The following is a 16,472-nucleotide window of genomic DNA, read 5'->3' as shown; positions in this document are numbered from 1 at the left end:
AAAGGCTCATGGCACTATGTTTACTTGTAATTTGCACATGCATAAAATACAATCTAGCCCAGCCAACAAAAACACTAGCAATCTGCCTATTAGCTGAACCACAACATGATTAAACTAGCACTCTAAAGTACTTCTTACCATCTTTACATTAGCACTACACAAGCAAAAAACTAAGTCAATTACAATACAGTACATCCAGCATTGAGGTATTCAGCATTCCTTGTTTCCATCAACATAAAGAATAGAAACAGAGAGGAAGGCTTGCGTACAAGAGACAATTTTGAACCAGAAACCTTGTAAACACTCCTCCTTGTGTGAGACATGCTTCCCTACAAGAGCTATGTGTTTCTTGGGTGAATATAGAGTACAAATGACCACAAATGAGCATAAGATACGGGGCTTATTTAACATTGGAAAACCTACAAGGAATGTTGCTCTCAAAGTAGATAAGAGGAAATAATAAGGAATTTGTATGTTAGTTGTGTGTGTTACTGTGTTAGATGTAGACAACACTAGATAGAGACTGAATGTACCACCCACTTGGTGCCTTTGCAGTCACAGTCTTATAACAATCCTTTTCTGAGCCTTTCATTTACTGCTTGTAACCTCAAGCCACTGAATTTAATTAAGTCAGGAATAAACTTTCTGTCCTTGCATTTACCAAAATAAGCCTGAAAGTAGGAGAGCATGGTGTCTGCAAGGCACATTAACAACCAAGGCAAAGAATGTGGGCTTTTACATTTTTACACATAAGCCAATGTTTGTGATGCAAAATATTCAATCTATTTTAAAAAGAGCAAACCCAAAAATAAAGGATTTGCAGTATCAGATCTTGGAGTCAAGGCAATTTAGCTGGGGAGGCAAAATCCATCACAGGCATACAAGTCAGCTTATGTTGTGAAAAGAGAATATTGAAATGGAATGGAATGGAATAGAATAGAACAGAACAGAACAGAACAGAATAGAGAATTCTTTATTGGCCATGTGATTGGACACACAAGGACTTTGTCTCTAGTTCATAAGCTCTCACTGTACATACTACAAGCAACATGTACCTGCCATATGTTTTGGATTTGTATAGGTAGTCCTCGACTTATAACTGCAATTGGGATCACACTTTTCCTATAGTTAAATTTTCTACTTTTCTCCTAAGATACCCACCTAAGATAGATTTTTTCTAAATATATATCTTTCTTTCTGAACCTCATCCAACCCTGGTTTTATTCCTCCTTGTGTTTTATATATTGGGCATATTAATGTTAAAGCATTGAACATTTTACACAGATCAATCAATTCAGGAACATTCAATGTGAAAGAAAAAACACATTCCCTCAGAGATAGTGTGATAGGGGTTGCATGGCTGCTGAGGATAAGAAGCTTTAGGTGGGCCTCAGTTAAAAATAGGAGGATCTTCTCTCTGATATGTTTTCTTTTTCTTTCTGATACACCAGATGAAGCATCAAGGTTAAAAAGAAATCTGAACTGATGAGAAATCTAAAGTGATCTCTTCTCACAGGGTCTTGAAATTAGGTTAAAGCCAAAAGAAATCTGCAGGTAAACAAGCTGAGAAGCGAAATATCTTCTAGGAAAAATAAAGTCCAGTTGCCTTTTGAAAAAGCACCTTTGGGGCTGACTTCTTTGGTTTAAAAGATTTTTTTCATGCATTTCTTGCAAAAAAACCCAACAATGTTAGTTTCATGTAACAAACTGTGTTTCACAGAACTTTATGAAGCCTCACAGAAACGTCATACCGCTGTAACAAAGAGCAGAACATTCACTTCTACCTCTCCCCTATCCTGCTGCAATGTGCTGATTTTGGTATTTTGAGCCTGGTTCTCCAGGTCAATGTAACATTTTTCAAAACAGCAAAATGGGCAAGGCTCACCAAAATTTGGAATCAGGATTAAAGAGTGGTTTCAAATTTTTCTTAACAACCCTTCATTAGACATATTTCTGAATGTAACATAATGAATGTAACAAAAAGTATGAGTTAGTGTAAAAAAGTCCACAGTGAAAAAGAACAAAGGAGCAAATGAAAGCCAGCTGGACCAGTCACTGTCTTTCAGCCCAATCCACCTCACAGGGTTGCTGTGGGGAAAATAGGAGGAGGAAAGAGCATTTGGCACGTTCTCTACCTTGAGTTACTTATAAAGTAAAAATAAAACAAACAAACAAACAAGGGCCAAATGCCAATTCTTACTTATGAAGTAAAAATCATCACATTTGAACTTGCAACCTATCAGATCAAACAACTCTTCTGATGCCTATATACGTGACAGGTTCCATTTAGAATGGGGGCTGGTTTATTCTATGTATATTCAAGGCCTTTGAGCAAGATGACTGCCCAAATTGATCCTTGTTGGGACAATTAATATCTACTTCCCGAATAGTAAATATATGGTTATGCTGTTTGGCTAGTAGTGAAAATGTGAACTTGAGAATGAACAGAGTGCAAAATTTAGGTACCGTAATTGAACAACATAAAACAGGAATATAAGATCATTCAATATTTCCCAACTGAACCTGGTAATACATTGCTGGTACATTCTGTGTCCTCATCTCTAACCACAGGTAAATACCAACTATTGACCTGTTGGCAAATAGTTATTGTAAACTCAAATCATTAAAATAACATGAGTAAAACTCAAATTAATATAAGAAAAAAGAGCTTTGCAAAGCATGTTAGTATAATAAAGCACATATCTAGGAAGCACCTTTCTTTTGTAAGATTTATCTGGTGACTTTTTTTTAAGTACGTTAATTTATATCAACGTTTTTCTTGATAGGAAAATTCCATTGATTAGCTACCATGAGTTAGCTTAGCATCAGTACATTTATTTGCAATCTGCATTGTAGCATGAACCAATTGCACATCAGTTCTGAATTAATTGAAAACCAAACCATACGAACCTTGTTCAATTACGGGTGTGATCTCTATGTCAGCACTTGATCAAAGCCTGCAATTCACAGTCTACCACATTTAGAGAACAATATCTTTCCAACCCTTCCTTCTGTTTCATGCTGTATCAAATAAAGAGAACCTATGCAACTTAGATTCTTTTTTTAATAGGGATGCATTTTACACTGATTTTCTTTAACTGAAAAGTCACTGCATTTCCCTCTATATTCTGCAAGCAGTCAGCCACCCATCAAGTATCAATGGACATTTTTTTAAAAAAGGCACTTCACTTGCCAGAAGTAGCAACAATTTACTCTGATTTAGTTAGCTCACAATAATTCAAGCTTAATATTCTTCTTGGAGGCTAAAACATTAGCTCAAGTAGTATCAAATCCTTTGCTTCATTGCAGATCGTGACTTAATACAGCACTTGTCTTTGTTCTCTAAAGATGCAAGATCCCCATGGATGCCAAATCCACTTTCTAGGCAAGCTTGGATGATAAAATAGACATCAACCAGCCACCAGATGTCGCCGTGAGTGAGTTGAGCAGCCATATAAATTCTGTTAATAAAGGGGGGGGAAAAATAGATGTACTAAAATATACCTAAGAAGATTTCAGGCCAACCCAGGTCCCAGCTGGAAAGCTGTAGCCAACCTCTGTGATAACATGCCGTTTTCTCAGCAGCATCTGCAGCTTTTCAAAAAGACACATGACTGGAACTGTTGCAACCCCATTCAGCTAAATTTTGAGATCAGTTTATCTCCATCTTTCCACAACTTTCTCCCAGTTTGTTAGTGCCATTAATAATTTTTTTTATGCACCGGAAAGCAATGTTTATTGTTGGTTCCTATGTAACAGTTCCAATGAATAATCCCTAATCTCTTTGATCAGTAATCGGGATCAAAGTACGCCGCCGACATGTTCATAGGGTTCTAAAGCATTCAGTGCTGAAGGCATGAGAGGGAAAGTTTTGCCTCAAGGGTATCTCTCTTATGGGGGATATGCCAATGCTGATCACGTCTTACAAATACTGCCTGTTTGCTTTTTAAAAAATTACCTTTCCTTACTGTGTTGCTATTTTTATTCTGAACAAAGTGTGTGTGTGTGTGTGTGTGTTTGAGAGAGAGAAACAGGGGAGGGGGGAGAGGGAGATGAAATGAAGGACAAGAAATAATATGACCCAGAAACCACAGATTTTCCCCTCTTGGTTTAAACTTATAAACTCTCCTACGATATTTAGTGTTGTATGTATGGAAAGACCTGTTTCTGCCACCCTCACCCAGGTGCATGATTTTTGAAGGGTGGAAACAATCTACTTCAATGAAGAACATAGTATTTATTTCAGATGAAGTATAGAACAAAGGCATGAATTATTTCATACATGCAATGTTAGAATACCCATCCTCTACACCAGTGGTTCTCAACCTTTTTAATGCCGCAACCCCCAACCGGTTGTAAGTCGAGGACTACTCAACCGGTCATAAGTCGAGGATTACTCAACTGGTGCAGCACCGTTTGCAGAATGGGAATTTTGGCGGGCTCAGCAGGGCAGAGACAGCCTGGACAATTCCTATTGGCTTTTGAAAGCCAATAGAATTAGACTCTATTCAAGAGAGTCTATTCTATTGGCTTTCAAAAGCCAATAGAATAAAAGGGAGTAGCACAGCTAAGGAAAAGGGGGAAAAAATGGCGGACTGCGTTGTTTGGCGACCCCCGTGAAATGGTCGTTCGACCCCAAATGGGGTCCCGACCCACAGGTTGAGAACCACTGCTCTACACTAATGAAATAAGTATAAGCGTAATGAAATAAGTGTAGAGGTTAAATTAAAAGACTTTGGTCTTGAAAGGAATCTTATATGCTGTATGGGTGTTTGTGGGTGGGTAGATGTACAATATTAAGGCGGACCACAGATTATATTCCAGGTTATTTAGCATGTAAGATTCTTGTTCCTATAATTGAATCGGGGTTTTTTTTTAGGCAAGCACTTTTGTTAAGGATACAAAGCTGACATATTTGAATTATATATTCAATGTGTAGAAGGTAGTTTTAAAAAAACCCGCAACTCCTCAAATGTCAAAAACAGAAAGGAGAGGGGGAGAGGCAACCCCCCCCCTTCAATTGTATAAGAATGAATTTGGTGCCTTCTTGGAAGATCAGGAAGAGACTACATGGGGAGGTTGGACTTCCTGTTGTAAATCTCTGAGAAAACCCCAGTCTCTGACCTCATATTGCCTCCAGCATCTCTATCTTAATTAGAAGATTGGGGGGGGGGTGAGAGAGAAAGAAGCTGCCACTTGCTTAAAAGAAGCTTCTGTATGTTTTCTTATAAGCATGGCCAACAATGAACTCAGCCTTTGAAAATCTTGCAGGGTGCCTCACAAGAGAGCTTCCTTTTTGCTAAAGAGTCTGCTGCTTGCCACTCAGTCTCCTGAGTGTGAGACAACAGCCCAGATTGGTTCTTTTGTTCCCACACAAAGCAGTCATAAGCTGTCTGCTTTGGTCACCAGCAAAACCCACCGCCTTAAAAAAAAAAAAAAACCCACAAAGCTTTTCTTAGAAATCTTTAGAATAGGGTGGTATACAAATCATGTGAATCAATCGTCCTTCTATCAAACCTCTCTGATCTAGTTGAACGAGTTGGAAAAAGCAGTGATTTGTCTTTCAGGAAAGTGTTGCTTCTTCGCCCACCCCTCTGCCTAGATTTTAAGGAGAAAGGCAGGAGCGACACAAAAGAAAAAAAAGAAAAAAGATTTAAAAAGAGAAGATAGACAAATGTACCATTTTGCTTAGTATGCTGCAGTCAGGATAAAGATGGGTAGCTAAGTCAGAATTGAACAGGGTGACTGGGATGCATCAGGCCCAAAAGATGGCCACTTAAGACCATGCATGGGGCAATGGCATTTGGCACCATTTCCCCTGCTCCCCTTCATAATAGGATTAGCGTGTCAGAGTTGGCTTCCTTCCTCAAACCAACCTCAAATGGAGCTCACACTATCAGCTTGATTAGGTCACCCCTGCTGCACTGATTCTTCATCATATCCTTTTTTGTATTATCCATGGCACTGAGAATGCTCAGCATATTTCTCTTGCAGTCTCATTGCCTACCCTTGTGCAAGCCAGAACATTTGCTGTTTAACCATGACCTTTTAACAGCAGATAAGAGGGATTCTGGAAAAAAAATACATAAGCTGCTCTTACGCTTCTTTTGATGCTGTGCTCTCAATGGCTTTAGGATTTCACATCAGACTCCTATTTAAAGGCTCTTACTGCAGCAAAAGACTTACTAGATCTCTGCTATCTGGCCTCTTCCTCCTTAAATGTGCTGGCACATCAGTTGATCTCCCTTTCCATGCTATCAAGGTCCACCTTGCAGCACCACAGTTCAAGTCTCATTCATTTCTATCTCATCCAAGGCAGACTTTTTTTAAAAGCAATTACACATTTATTCCATCCACACATCACTATGAATATACCTTTCTCTTTTTTGTCTCTACGTAACTTCTCCTTATTTATATACTTAAGAAGTAAGACCAGTTGTTTCCATTTGACAGATTAGAAATTATTACTCCTTAATTATCCCAACATGGACCCAAAAGAATAAGAAACCTAATTTCATCAGGGTTCCCAAATAATATCCAAATGATAATGTCACCTTTCATACCTAAGCATAATAGGAATTTCCTTCTTAGGTGCCTAATTTTCCTCTTACTGAGAGAAAATATATGCCAGATGCAAACAGATGTGACTGTATTAATTAGAAAGAATAACCTAGGATACTTTTTTCCAATATGATGCCCTCCAATGGCTACAGTAAGAGTTGTAAACCAGGAAATTTGAAGAATATCAGCTGTATTATTAGGAAATCATTTTGGTTCACGAGTGAGTATATAGGATTCCTGACAGGTAATTTCAATTATATGCAGAAAAATTAAAAAAAATGTATAACAATTCTCAACCTGTCAATTTTTTTTTCTGAGTTTTTGCCAACTCTACTTTTTGACTGCAAAGGCTTGTATATAACAATTAGAAAATCAGTCTGAAAAAGCAACAATATGAAATATTAATAGAATCAATGCTTATGTGCTGCTGATCCAGATTTTCCTCTGGTTCATGTATTTTACTTAGACCAGCTTCACAGCTTCTAAGCAGAGAAAAATGTGTCATAACCACAAATGCCTTATTACTAATGACACCATCTCTGAGCTATGCCCTTCCTGACATAATATTAAAAACAAACTGACAAACAAAAAGGTCAAGCATTGTAGGAGAATTTCCATTTTCGTAAAGAGTGATGGAGAAACTCTCTGTCTCACCACTTGGTAAAGTAGGTCACTCTACATGTTTAAAAGGCTGCTTTCCACCCCTTTTTGCACTCACTCCCTTCTGCAAATAATAAGCTATTATGGACATGCTGAAGAATTCTTCTAGAGAACGAATGCTATCAGTCATAGGAAGAAACAAAGAAAATGTTCTGGATGCAAAGCTGCGGATAGTAACACAGGGTCTGTTGTCTCTTCCATCTACCCCACCCTCCATCTGCACATCCTTTTGACAGTGACCTCTAAAGAAGAGAGCACAGGAGAAAGGAACATGTGGTAGATTACATAAGAGATCCGTTTTCCTTCTCTTGGGATCTTTCCTTTGCACTCCTGTTTTGAGGTGTCTCAGTCAATTACAAAATTAACCTTGCTTTTTGGAAAAAAAGAAAAGAAAAAGTTCCAGCCTCCTTAAATCAAAATCTAAAAGAGTCCTCATCGCTAAATGCCCACTGACTCTCACACAGTCTTCTTGCAGGAAACAGCAACAATCAGCACATTTCCCAATTGTGGGTGTGTATGCATGTATGTATATTATATATTAGATATACATGTATGTTTATTTTGCCTCATGGTGCCAACCCAATTCAGACCGTATTTCCTCAGAAAGACATTAGAGCATGCTTAGGGTTGCTGCCCGTATCGTGTATCTGCACACCCAAGGGAACAATGGACATTTGTACCCACCACTACCACAACCAAATGCAGATATTCACCCAGTTCTAAAAGTGCAAGATGCCAGCTTTCAATCTGCCTCTTTCCCCAGCACACAGTCCATACTAAGCAAGCTCTCCACGCTACCCACCCACCCACCCCCACTTTCTTTTTCCAGTCACTTTCATGCACATCGCTGCCTTTCTTTTAAGGATAATAATCCTGGAGACCAACCTCGTATGTCTCTGCTTTGCTTCATTCGCCTGACCCTGATTTTCAACTTCATCTGCCCCTTGTGCATGTCTGGCCAGGTCTGGTCCTCAGAGGAAGCAATCATAACATCCAAAGGCATCCAGGCAGCTGGATTGTGTCTTTCCCAGAGTTATCTCTTGCCCTCGCCAAACAACAGCTGCTGGTGGGGGGGGGGGGGAGAAAGCCTCCTCTTTCCGAAAAAAGGGAAAGAGAGAGCTTGAGACACCCACAGATCCAGCTCTGAGGAGAAATTAAAAAGGGAAAGAGGAAGGTAATCGGACAAAAATATTTCTTCTCAGCAGGATTAATTTCCTCCTGACTTCGCCCCTTGTGTATGCGCAGCGCCAACTCCAGCGAGCCTGAATGAGCTCAGCACATGAGCAACAGCCGATCCACCAAGGAGCAGTCATAGCTAACGGGTCAGGCATGCAACCACATTCCTTACTCAGCACACAGACATGCAGTTTAACTCAAGAGCTACGCTATTGGCATATGGTTTGCTCAGCTGCTTAAAGAGACAACATCCCATTTCCCCCCCCCCCATCTGATTCCAGCTCTTGTTCCAAAATGCCACAAACAGCAGCTGGTAAGGGCAAGATGAATAAACTCAAGTCTCTTTAGCTCTGACAATTTAATATATTTGTAGCGATATGGGGAGTATGGTGCAGTTCAGCTAATCCATTTGCTGCACGTTCCAAAGCACAAACGAAAGCGTGGCAAAACTGTCTGCTATCTTGCCTGGATGAGTCCATTCAAACTAATAGCTCCCAGCATACTCTTTAGTACAATTTATTTATGGGTTTTTTAAATTTTTTATTATTTTTATAAGTAACTCAAGGTGGCAGGTAGGTTGGGCTGAGAGAGAGTGACTGGCCCAAAGTCACCCAGCTTTCATGACTAAGGCAGGGCTAGAACTCACAGTCTCCTAGTTTCTAGCCTGGTGCCTTAATCACTAGCATTTTTCAGCTGTACGACATTTCACTTTTTCCTCTCTATCACAAATCTTAGATTCTGCTCAGTACACAGCTCCAACTTTACTGTCCACTATTATCCCCTCCCTTTTCCAATTACAGGAGTGTTGAACTAATTTATACCAATGCGTTCAAACATTCCAACAGCTATAATCAAGTCTTTAATCGTGTTCTCCTCTACATTCCAAAACTATGTACTACATAATATATACTGAAAACAAGCTGGTATTTGTTCCAGGACAATGAGAGCATAATTTAAACAATCAAAAAAGAAAAAAAAAGCAGAAATGCTGGTTCAGGATATACTCTAAGCTAGGGAAGCCTTTGCGTCCCAACTGCACTTTCCTTTTAGGGAAATTTTAATCAGGACACAAACTGGGGCAACAAATTCACTCCCCTCTGGTTCATTTGTGAGCCCCATTCAAATTGACTGGTTGGTCAATATGACTTTCCTTAAATGCATATTTAAAAATGCAGTTAGAAGTATGTTACCTACATTTAGTATTATCAACTGAACTCTATATACGGACTCATTTTTAATGATTGAGAGTCTATTATTCTGAAACTTCTGAAACAACACATTCTGCATAAAAATTCATATCTGATATACTGCAAATCATCTGCCTTAAACAGAAACTCATCAGGTGTATCAGAGGAACGTGATTAGAAGGATGGCCAGCCTGTAGAAATTTAGCACTGACACATACTTCCTCATCTGAATCTGACCTGAAAGATCAAGGTCAATTCTTAATACATGAACTTACAAAGGGTCCAACATGCAAAGCCATCTCAGCACAAAAAGCTAAACAAAGTCTTAGTATGTATCTGAGAATACAAAATGGCTTTTATCACGAATTACTTGATTTCTCAAGATTGAAATTTGGATAGTTGAAGCCCTTCTACTCTAGGGCCCAAATTTTTCTGTAAGTAATGAACTGATGCATTTGTCAGCCGGTATCTTTATCTGAGACATGCTTACTAAATCAAGCAAGGTAAGAAGCCATCAGGAAAAAAATCTTTTAAGTTGTTGTGCCCCACTTGTGGAACAGCATTCTTATTATACTATTTTTTTTAATCAATTAACGTAACCACCCATCTCACCACAGTCACTATGGGCAGTTATAAATGGATAAAAACACTATGCAAAGTAACAACAGAAAATAAAATCTTTAATGACCACCAAGGTAAAAACCAACCTAGCAAACTTCTCAACATCCATATCTGGAGATTTATCCAGGTCTTTAAATATTTTGGAAATCTGGCAGGGCTGAGGCCAATCTAATCTTGGGTGTTTAAGGTTCCTAAGAGCAGACATGGTTGCAGAAATGGTTTGCTTTCTAGACACTGCAAGATAATATTTTGTAATCCTGCCTGGCACTTAAATTATAATGCTTTCTGTCCTGATGCTTACAGGAAGTTCTGAACTTGTGATGATTTAAAGTTATGATGGACACACACACCTCTCCACCAAAGGGTATTTATGACCAAGATCTGAAGTTCTGACAGCTGTCCCCTGGTCATGTGATGACATTTTGGGCACTTGGCAACTGGCCTGCATTTATGGAAGTTTGCAGCATAATTTACAATTTACGTTTTTGCCAAAACCTGATGCTTACTTTGAATTTTTAGCAAAAACATCCCATAGTGAACAATGAATTTGCTTAATAACTGCCACGGGGGGGGGGGAAAGGTTGTAAAATCTTTTGTGATGAATTTGTGGTCCTGTGATGATTCACTTTACAAATATCATGACTTGAAACCACAATAGATAGGTCTCCATTATGATCTTAAGTTGAGGTCTACCTATATACTCTATGCATTTAAACAACTTTTTGCATTCTGTTAAAACTTCACAGAACTGTAGTCTACTGTAGTCATCTAACAGTTCAAAAGAATGCAATATAGCAGGGGTCTTCAAACTTGGCTCTTTCATTACTTGTGGACTTCAACTCCCAGAATTCATCAGCATGCTGGCTGAGGAATTCTGGGAATTGAAGTCCACAAGTCATAAAAGGCCAAGTTTGAAGACCCCTGAAATGTAGGGTACCACTCTGGAGGGGAAAAACCTAGCTGGTGTTCATGTGTGTGGAGAGCAGAAGCCAGCGCTGGACTTGGCGGGACGCAAGGAATCGTGACATGAACCAAGGCAAGGTGAGACTGGTGGAGGAATCTGGAAAACCCAGCAACCCGAGTGCCACTAGTTAATTGTTGTAAAGCTAATTCGCTCCGCTGTGCACCAAGAATAGATGCGCAATTGCCAAACAGAATGAACTAGAAATCTAGACTGTCAGGACTGCATTGTGCAGATTTCCCTGACATTGTCTGCCAACCTGCGGGCCACTACTGGTCCATGAGGTATTCAAAACCGAGCCACCCGAAGCAGTGGGTGACTGTGCACATGCGCGTGCATCCCCCCTTGCGCAAGTAGCAGGCATGCTCCATTTGCACGAGTGGCACACATGCACTAGGGTGCCACTCGTGCAGAACCATCCCCTTCCCCCCCGCTAAATATACTCTAAATAATAATATACACTAAATAATAATTCATATTTCTGACATTAATTTTATCTCAATCCCTGTGCTGTTTTCTATAATGGTTTTTTATGCATTGTATTTTGTATATTATATTACTAAGCAAATAGGGCAGCATTCAAAGAACTGGACAAAATTGGGCAGTTCAGAAATATAATAAGTAATATTTAATGTGAGAGTCCATGAGATTTTTGTTTGGCGTACAAACAAAAGGACTGAAAAGGAACCATTTTGTTCTCTCTCAGCTAATGAATATGGACCTAACTACCCCTTTCCACATCAGCCGCTGCTTTCTGTATCAAAGTGCAGTAGTATACTTAAAAACACTGAATTGTTAATTACTATCAGCAATTCATACATCCAGTATTTGTATATGAAAAAAATTACAATTATAATCCACTAAATAATTGTAGTTTTTCTATTATGTGTGAGAAGAAAAACTGTCCATATTTGTGATATAAATACAAAAAGGGATTTATTCCAAAGATAGAAAATATATCATAGCACCTTACTGTATATAAAGTTAACAAAGTATTAAAAGTCCTGGGGTCTATATCCAACTGTCAGCACTAGCCCTAGTCAGAAATTCGGTATTACTGAACATATTTTGCATATAGACCCAGATTCAGACTTGCTGGCATCTCTGTGAAGCAAATGATAAACTCTTTCTTCAAATTGTGCAGTTAATAATTGTTTAGATGTGCTTTTCTGGTCTCCAGATGTGTTGAGTTTGCCACTCCTTTTCAGTATGGACAAAGGACATAATTGTAACATGTCACACTGGAGAATTTTAAAATGCTGTATATGTAAGGCTGGAGTTTAGTGATAGAGAATACAAAGCACCACATGTCTAGATAAGATAGGAAGGACTGGAAAATCTGTACAGTCCAATTTTCCTAACCTATGACCTATATTATAGATCAAAATCCCCCAAGCATGCATACATATATACACATATATAAAAGGCATACAGCATGATTCCTAAGCCAGGATGATGAGGTAAGTAGAAAATATATGGTGGACACTGAATTGGTGAAAACTAGTATAGACATTACTAGTCTGCATGACTTAATGGTTTGTCCTTTAAGGCCTCTTTTCTATTTTTCTGAATTGCCTCTTGCTTTTCTTCTACTAGGAGTGCATAATGGTTTAGGATTAGTTTCCTAAAAGGTGCTTTGGCATGCACAAGAGCACAAACCCAGAACCTGTTGTGAATCATTCAAACAAGGGTCCTGAAAACAGACATATCTGTTTTAATAAATTGCTGACACTTTTTGAAACTAAAGCAAAGTATTGAAAAATCCTACTTTCTGCATTCATGACTTCTAAAACAGATAGAGGGAACTCTACATCCCCATTCTCCTATAGAATTTCTTTCTTTTTTATGACTATGGGATTCACAAAAATAGTGTGGTGAAAAAGTCTGATATTAAGCTAAGGTCATTTCTTCAGTTTTTGCTTGGTATGTTGTATGATTTTAAGTTATTGGGTTTGTGAGTCAAGTTTACAACTTTCCTACAATATATAACCCATTCAATATCAGGTTCTACCAAACTGCCTGTAAAGGAAGGGGCGATTGTACTTTCTTGGAACTAGACCAAATGGCACAATATTTAAACAGCCAAATAGTAAAGGGTAATGCTACCAAATCAGGTCTGTAAAAAATTTGAATTACTACTAGATGGTAACTAAGCTATTTTTTTCCCCCTCAATGTGTGTTGCTGTCCAGTGGTTGCCCATATTTGGTAACCCAGTTCCTCTTATCCCATTTCAGGGATCCCCTGGGTTAGTGGGTATATTTTATAAATCCAATACATGTCATGGGCATCCACAGAAAACAGCTACCATGGTCTTTATGACCCTAGAATATAATGAGACTGCCTGGAAGCAAGAAAATAATCCAACTAGTAGTCTCTGTCCCTCTAGTAGTCTCTGTGTTTAAGTAGCATGTACTTAAACACAGAGATTCTTGAGCACATTGTTAAAACAAGGAGGACAAGATCTCTCCCTTCAGGCTGCCAAAACATATACTTGACCAGCCAAGCTACAAAAACAAATTAATTAAATTAACAGGTGAAGAAGCAAAAAGAACCGATGGGTACATGCACCAGTGCAGAAACACAGACTAAATTAGATGAGGGATCACCTGGAAAGTTGTACTATATAGCTTCAGTATTTAGCTATATATAGAATTCCGAGTGACAAAGTTCCATGTCCACTGACATCATGATAGTAATTTGACATCATGGGAGTAAGTAAAGTGACAAAGGACAGGTAGTCCTTGGTTAATAACTACTTTAAGTTGTGCCAGCATTGAATGAATGGTATTTATGATTGATCCTCAAAGTTCTGGCCATCCTAGCATTCCTGCAATCACATAATTGCAATCTGGCAACTGGCTTGCACGTAAGTCAGTTGCTGGATCTCGCACTAACACAATCATCATTTGCAAACCTTCCACACAATGGGGAAGTTAGCAGGGAAGGTCACAAGTTGTACTCTGTGCTGCATGCCTGCCTGCAGCACCTCCTGCCTGCACACCACAGTGCCCCCCTTGCACCCCTCCCTTGCCCATGCCCACACATTAAAATTTTTTTTAATTACTTAATTAAATTAAATTTAAATAATTTTATTACTGGCAGATGGAAAACACCCTAGAAGATAAGCACTAATCAGTGTAAAATACTACAGCCAGCTCTTCTGATCAAGGAAACAAAGTTTTCAAAGGACAAAACAAAAGTCAAGCCTCATACCAAGAGCCTGTATTTTCCAGGTATTGTTGGTTTTGTAATTTATACAAACTGTAGTGTGAGTCCTCCAGGTGACAGATGGCCAAAAAGGCCCAATTAGCTTTTATGGTTAATAGTTTTATTCTTCCATGAAAAAGGCATTAGCCAAACCCACCTTTCCTTTCCCGCAGATTTCTAAGTATTTATTAAGCAGAGCTTTGATGTCTTCTAGTTCTATTTATAAATCAGTGATTCCAAGCTGTGCAAATAATAATAATAACCTGTCCAGGATTAAATGGACCAGATAGGATGCTTTGTCTCTTTAAATCCAAATATTTACAAGGACGAGTATCCAAGGTTGAACTGCTTAATGGTAGTTCAGTGTTTTTCCTTAACAGTGACATCATTCCAGATGAAATCATCCTACCTCCTCACTCCATGATTAGAATCAGTGTTCTAATGAGGCTTGTTATTGTAACAAATGTGGGGTTGATTATTGTCAGCTGTGGAGAAAAACAGGCAACCCCTCCCCCTTCTAACCAGGAAAACAAAGTCACTATTTAAACAGTGGGAGTTTATGAAAGCCCAAAATGCTGTCCCTTGTACTCCCAAATTCATCAGCTTCACCTATGAATCAATATGTCATGCCACGGCCCTACTATGAGAAAAAGAACATTTTTAAGAGGATCAATGCAATCACTACAGAAAGTTTTAACCTGGAGAAATAAAGCAAAGCTGTTTCCATTCTATTGAGGAGAACTGATTTCTGATACTGTTTTCAAAATGATCCCCAGATTCCATGTAGATACTATCATTGAGGCCTTTGATGAAAAGCCACTCCATATGCGTAAAAAAGCTTCTGATGCTAGAGTTAGCACTTACAGATCTACAGCTGTTTCCCCTAAAAAAAATCTGCTCTGCAGATCTTACAGTTATGGTAGGTGGAGATGATGGGATATGAAGCCATTCTGGTTAGGAATGTAATACCTATTGTATGGCAAAGTTACTATTTCCTTTCTTGAAACAATACTTCTTTTTTTCTTAGGGGAGAACATGTCAGCTTTGTCAACCAGAGCATAATTTCTTACGTTATTATTCCCTAAATTCCCTTTTGTCTTTCAGAAATCAACTACAGAGTGACATCATTTCTTTTAAAAAAAACAAAAAACCTTTCTGTGTTTTCAGTTCTGTGGAGTATTCCTCCATTTCTCCTTTCCTCGTTTTTTTCGTTCTTGATCCAATTATTACAAAAACTGTAAGAGAAGAAAGTGGGCGGCAGTGCATTCCAAAGAATAATTATAGAATCAGGAAAACAAGTTTTCTGATGATAGCATTACCAAACCCAATGCCAGAATGCAAGCCTGGAATACAATTCACCAACCACGTGACCTGGCCTGTTTTTCCTGAAGGGAGCACACAGAAACATCTACAATTTTGGCTTATAATTACATCTTAATGGCCAGCCACTTTGAATGAGGTTCCAAGTCCTGACAGCAAACATAGCCAGCCATCCTTCCTCAGACTTTCTGTCCTTTACAAGTTCTAACTCAAATGGGCAACAGGGTTAAAACGTGCCAGCAAGAAAACATGTGTCTGTCTTCTTGGTAGGTCTCAGCCTGAAGATCCAAGAAAAGAAAGGAAAGAAGGAAAAAGAAGGTGTAATTCTGCACATAGTCATCCTTCTCTCAAAGCTGCTTGAAAAAAAAAGAAGGTAAGAGGAATGGGGAGAGAGAGAGAGAGAGAGAGAGAGAGAGAGAGAGAGAGAAGACGGAGACAAAAAATTGTATAAATCCTGGTATTCCCTGAGACATTCTATGAAATGAAAAGCAGGATTAAATGTTGACACCTTTTGCACTATCTGTTGGAGAGGACTCCTAAGAATAACATGGGCAGCCAAGTAAACAAACTGATGGATAACTGAACAAATTAACCCACAGTTTTCACCCAAAGCATTAATAAACAGGCTCAGGTTATTCTATTTTAGATACATTATCTAAAGAGGACTCTGGAAAAAGCTCTAATGCTGGGAAAGGAAAAAGAAGGAAAGAGAAGAAGACAACTAACTGCCTCAAGGTGGATAGACCGAGTTACAGTGGCAACGATGACTACATTCAAA

The 16,472-nt window shown here is 38.8% G+C and overlaps 1 protein-coding gene across 4 annotated transcripts in view; it reads right to left on the bottom strand.

Moving 5' to 3' along the window:
* DUSP8 (dual specificity phosphatase 8) overlaps positions 1 to 16,472 on the bottom strand; it is a 105,740-nt gene that overhangs the window by 15,848 nt on the left and 73,420 nt on the right. Inside the window, exon 1 of one of the 4 annotated variants that reach the window (XM_039332137.1) lies at positions 8,107 to 8,608. The exons of the other annotated variants lie outside the window; for them this stretch is intronic. Coding sequence (XP_039188071.1) covers positions 8,107 to 8,224 — 118 coding nt within the window. The 5' untranslated portion in view covers positions 8,225 to 8,608. Of the gene's footprint in view, positions 1 to 8,106; positions 8,609 to 16,472 lie in introns of those variants that run through there. 4 annotated transcript variants of the gene reach the window in all.

The sequence above is a fragment of the Crotalus tigris genome, unplaced genomic scaffold (assembly GCF_016545835.1).
Source record: "Crotalus tigris isolate CLP2741 ecotype Arizona unplaced genomic scaffold, ASM1654583v1 scf7180000024450.1299024, whole genome shotgun sequence".
Lineage (NCBI taxonomy): Eukaryota > Metazoa > Chordata > Lepidosauria > Squamata > Viperidae > Crotalus > Crotalus tigris.
Note: the sequence above shows the minus strand (reverse complement) of the source record. Positions and strands in the feature narration are given on the sequence as shown.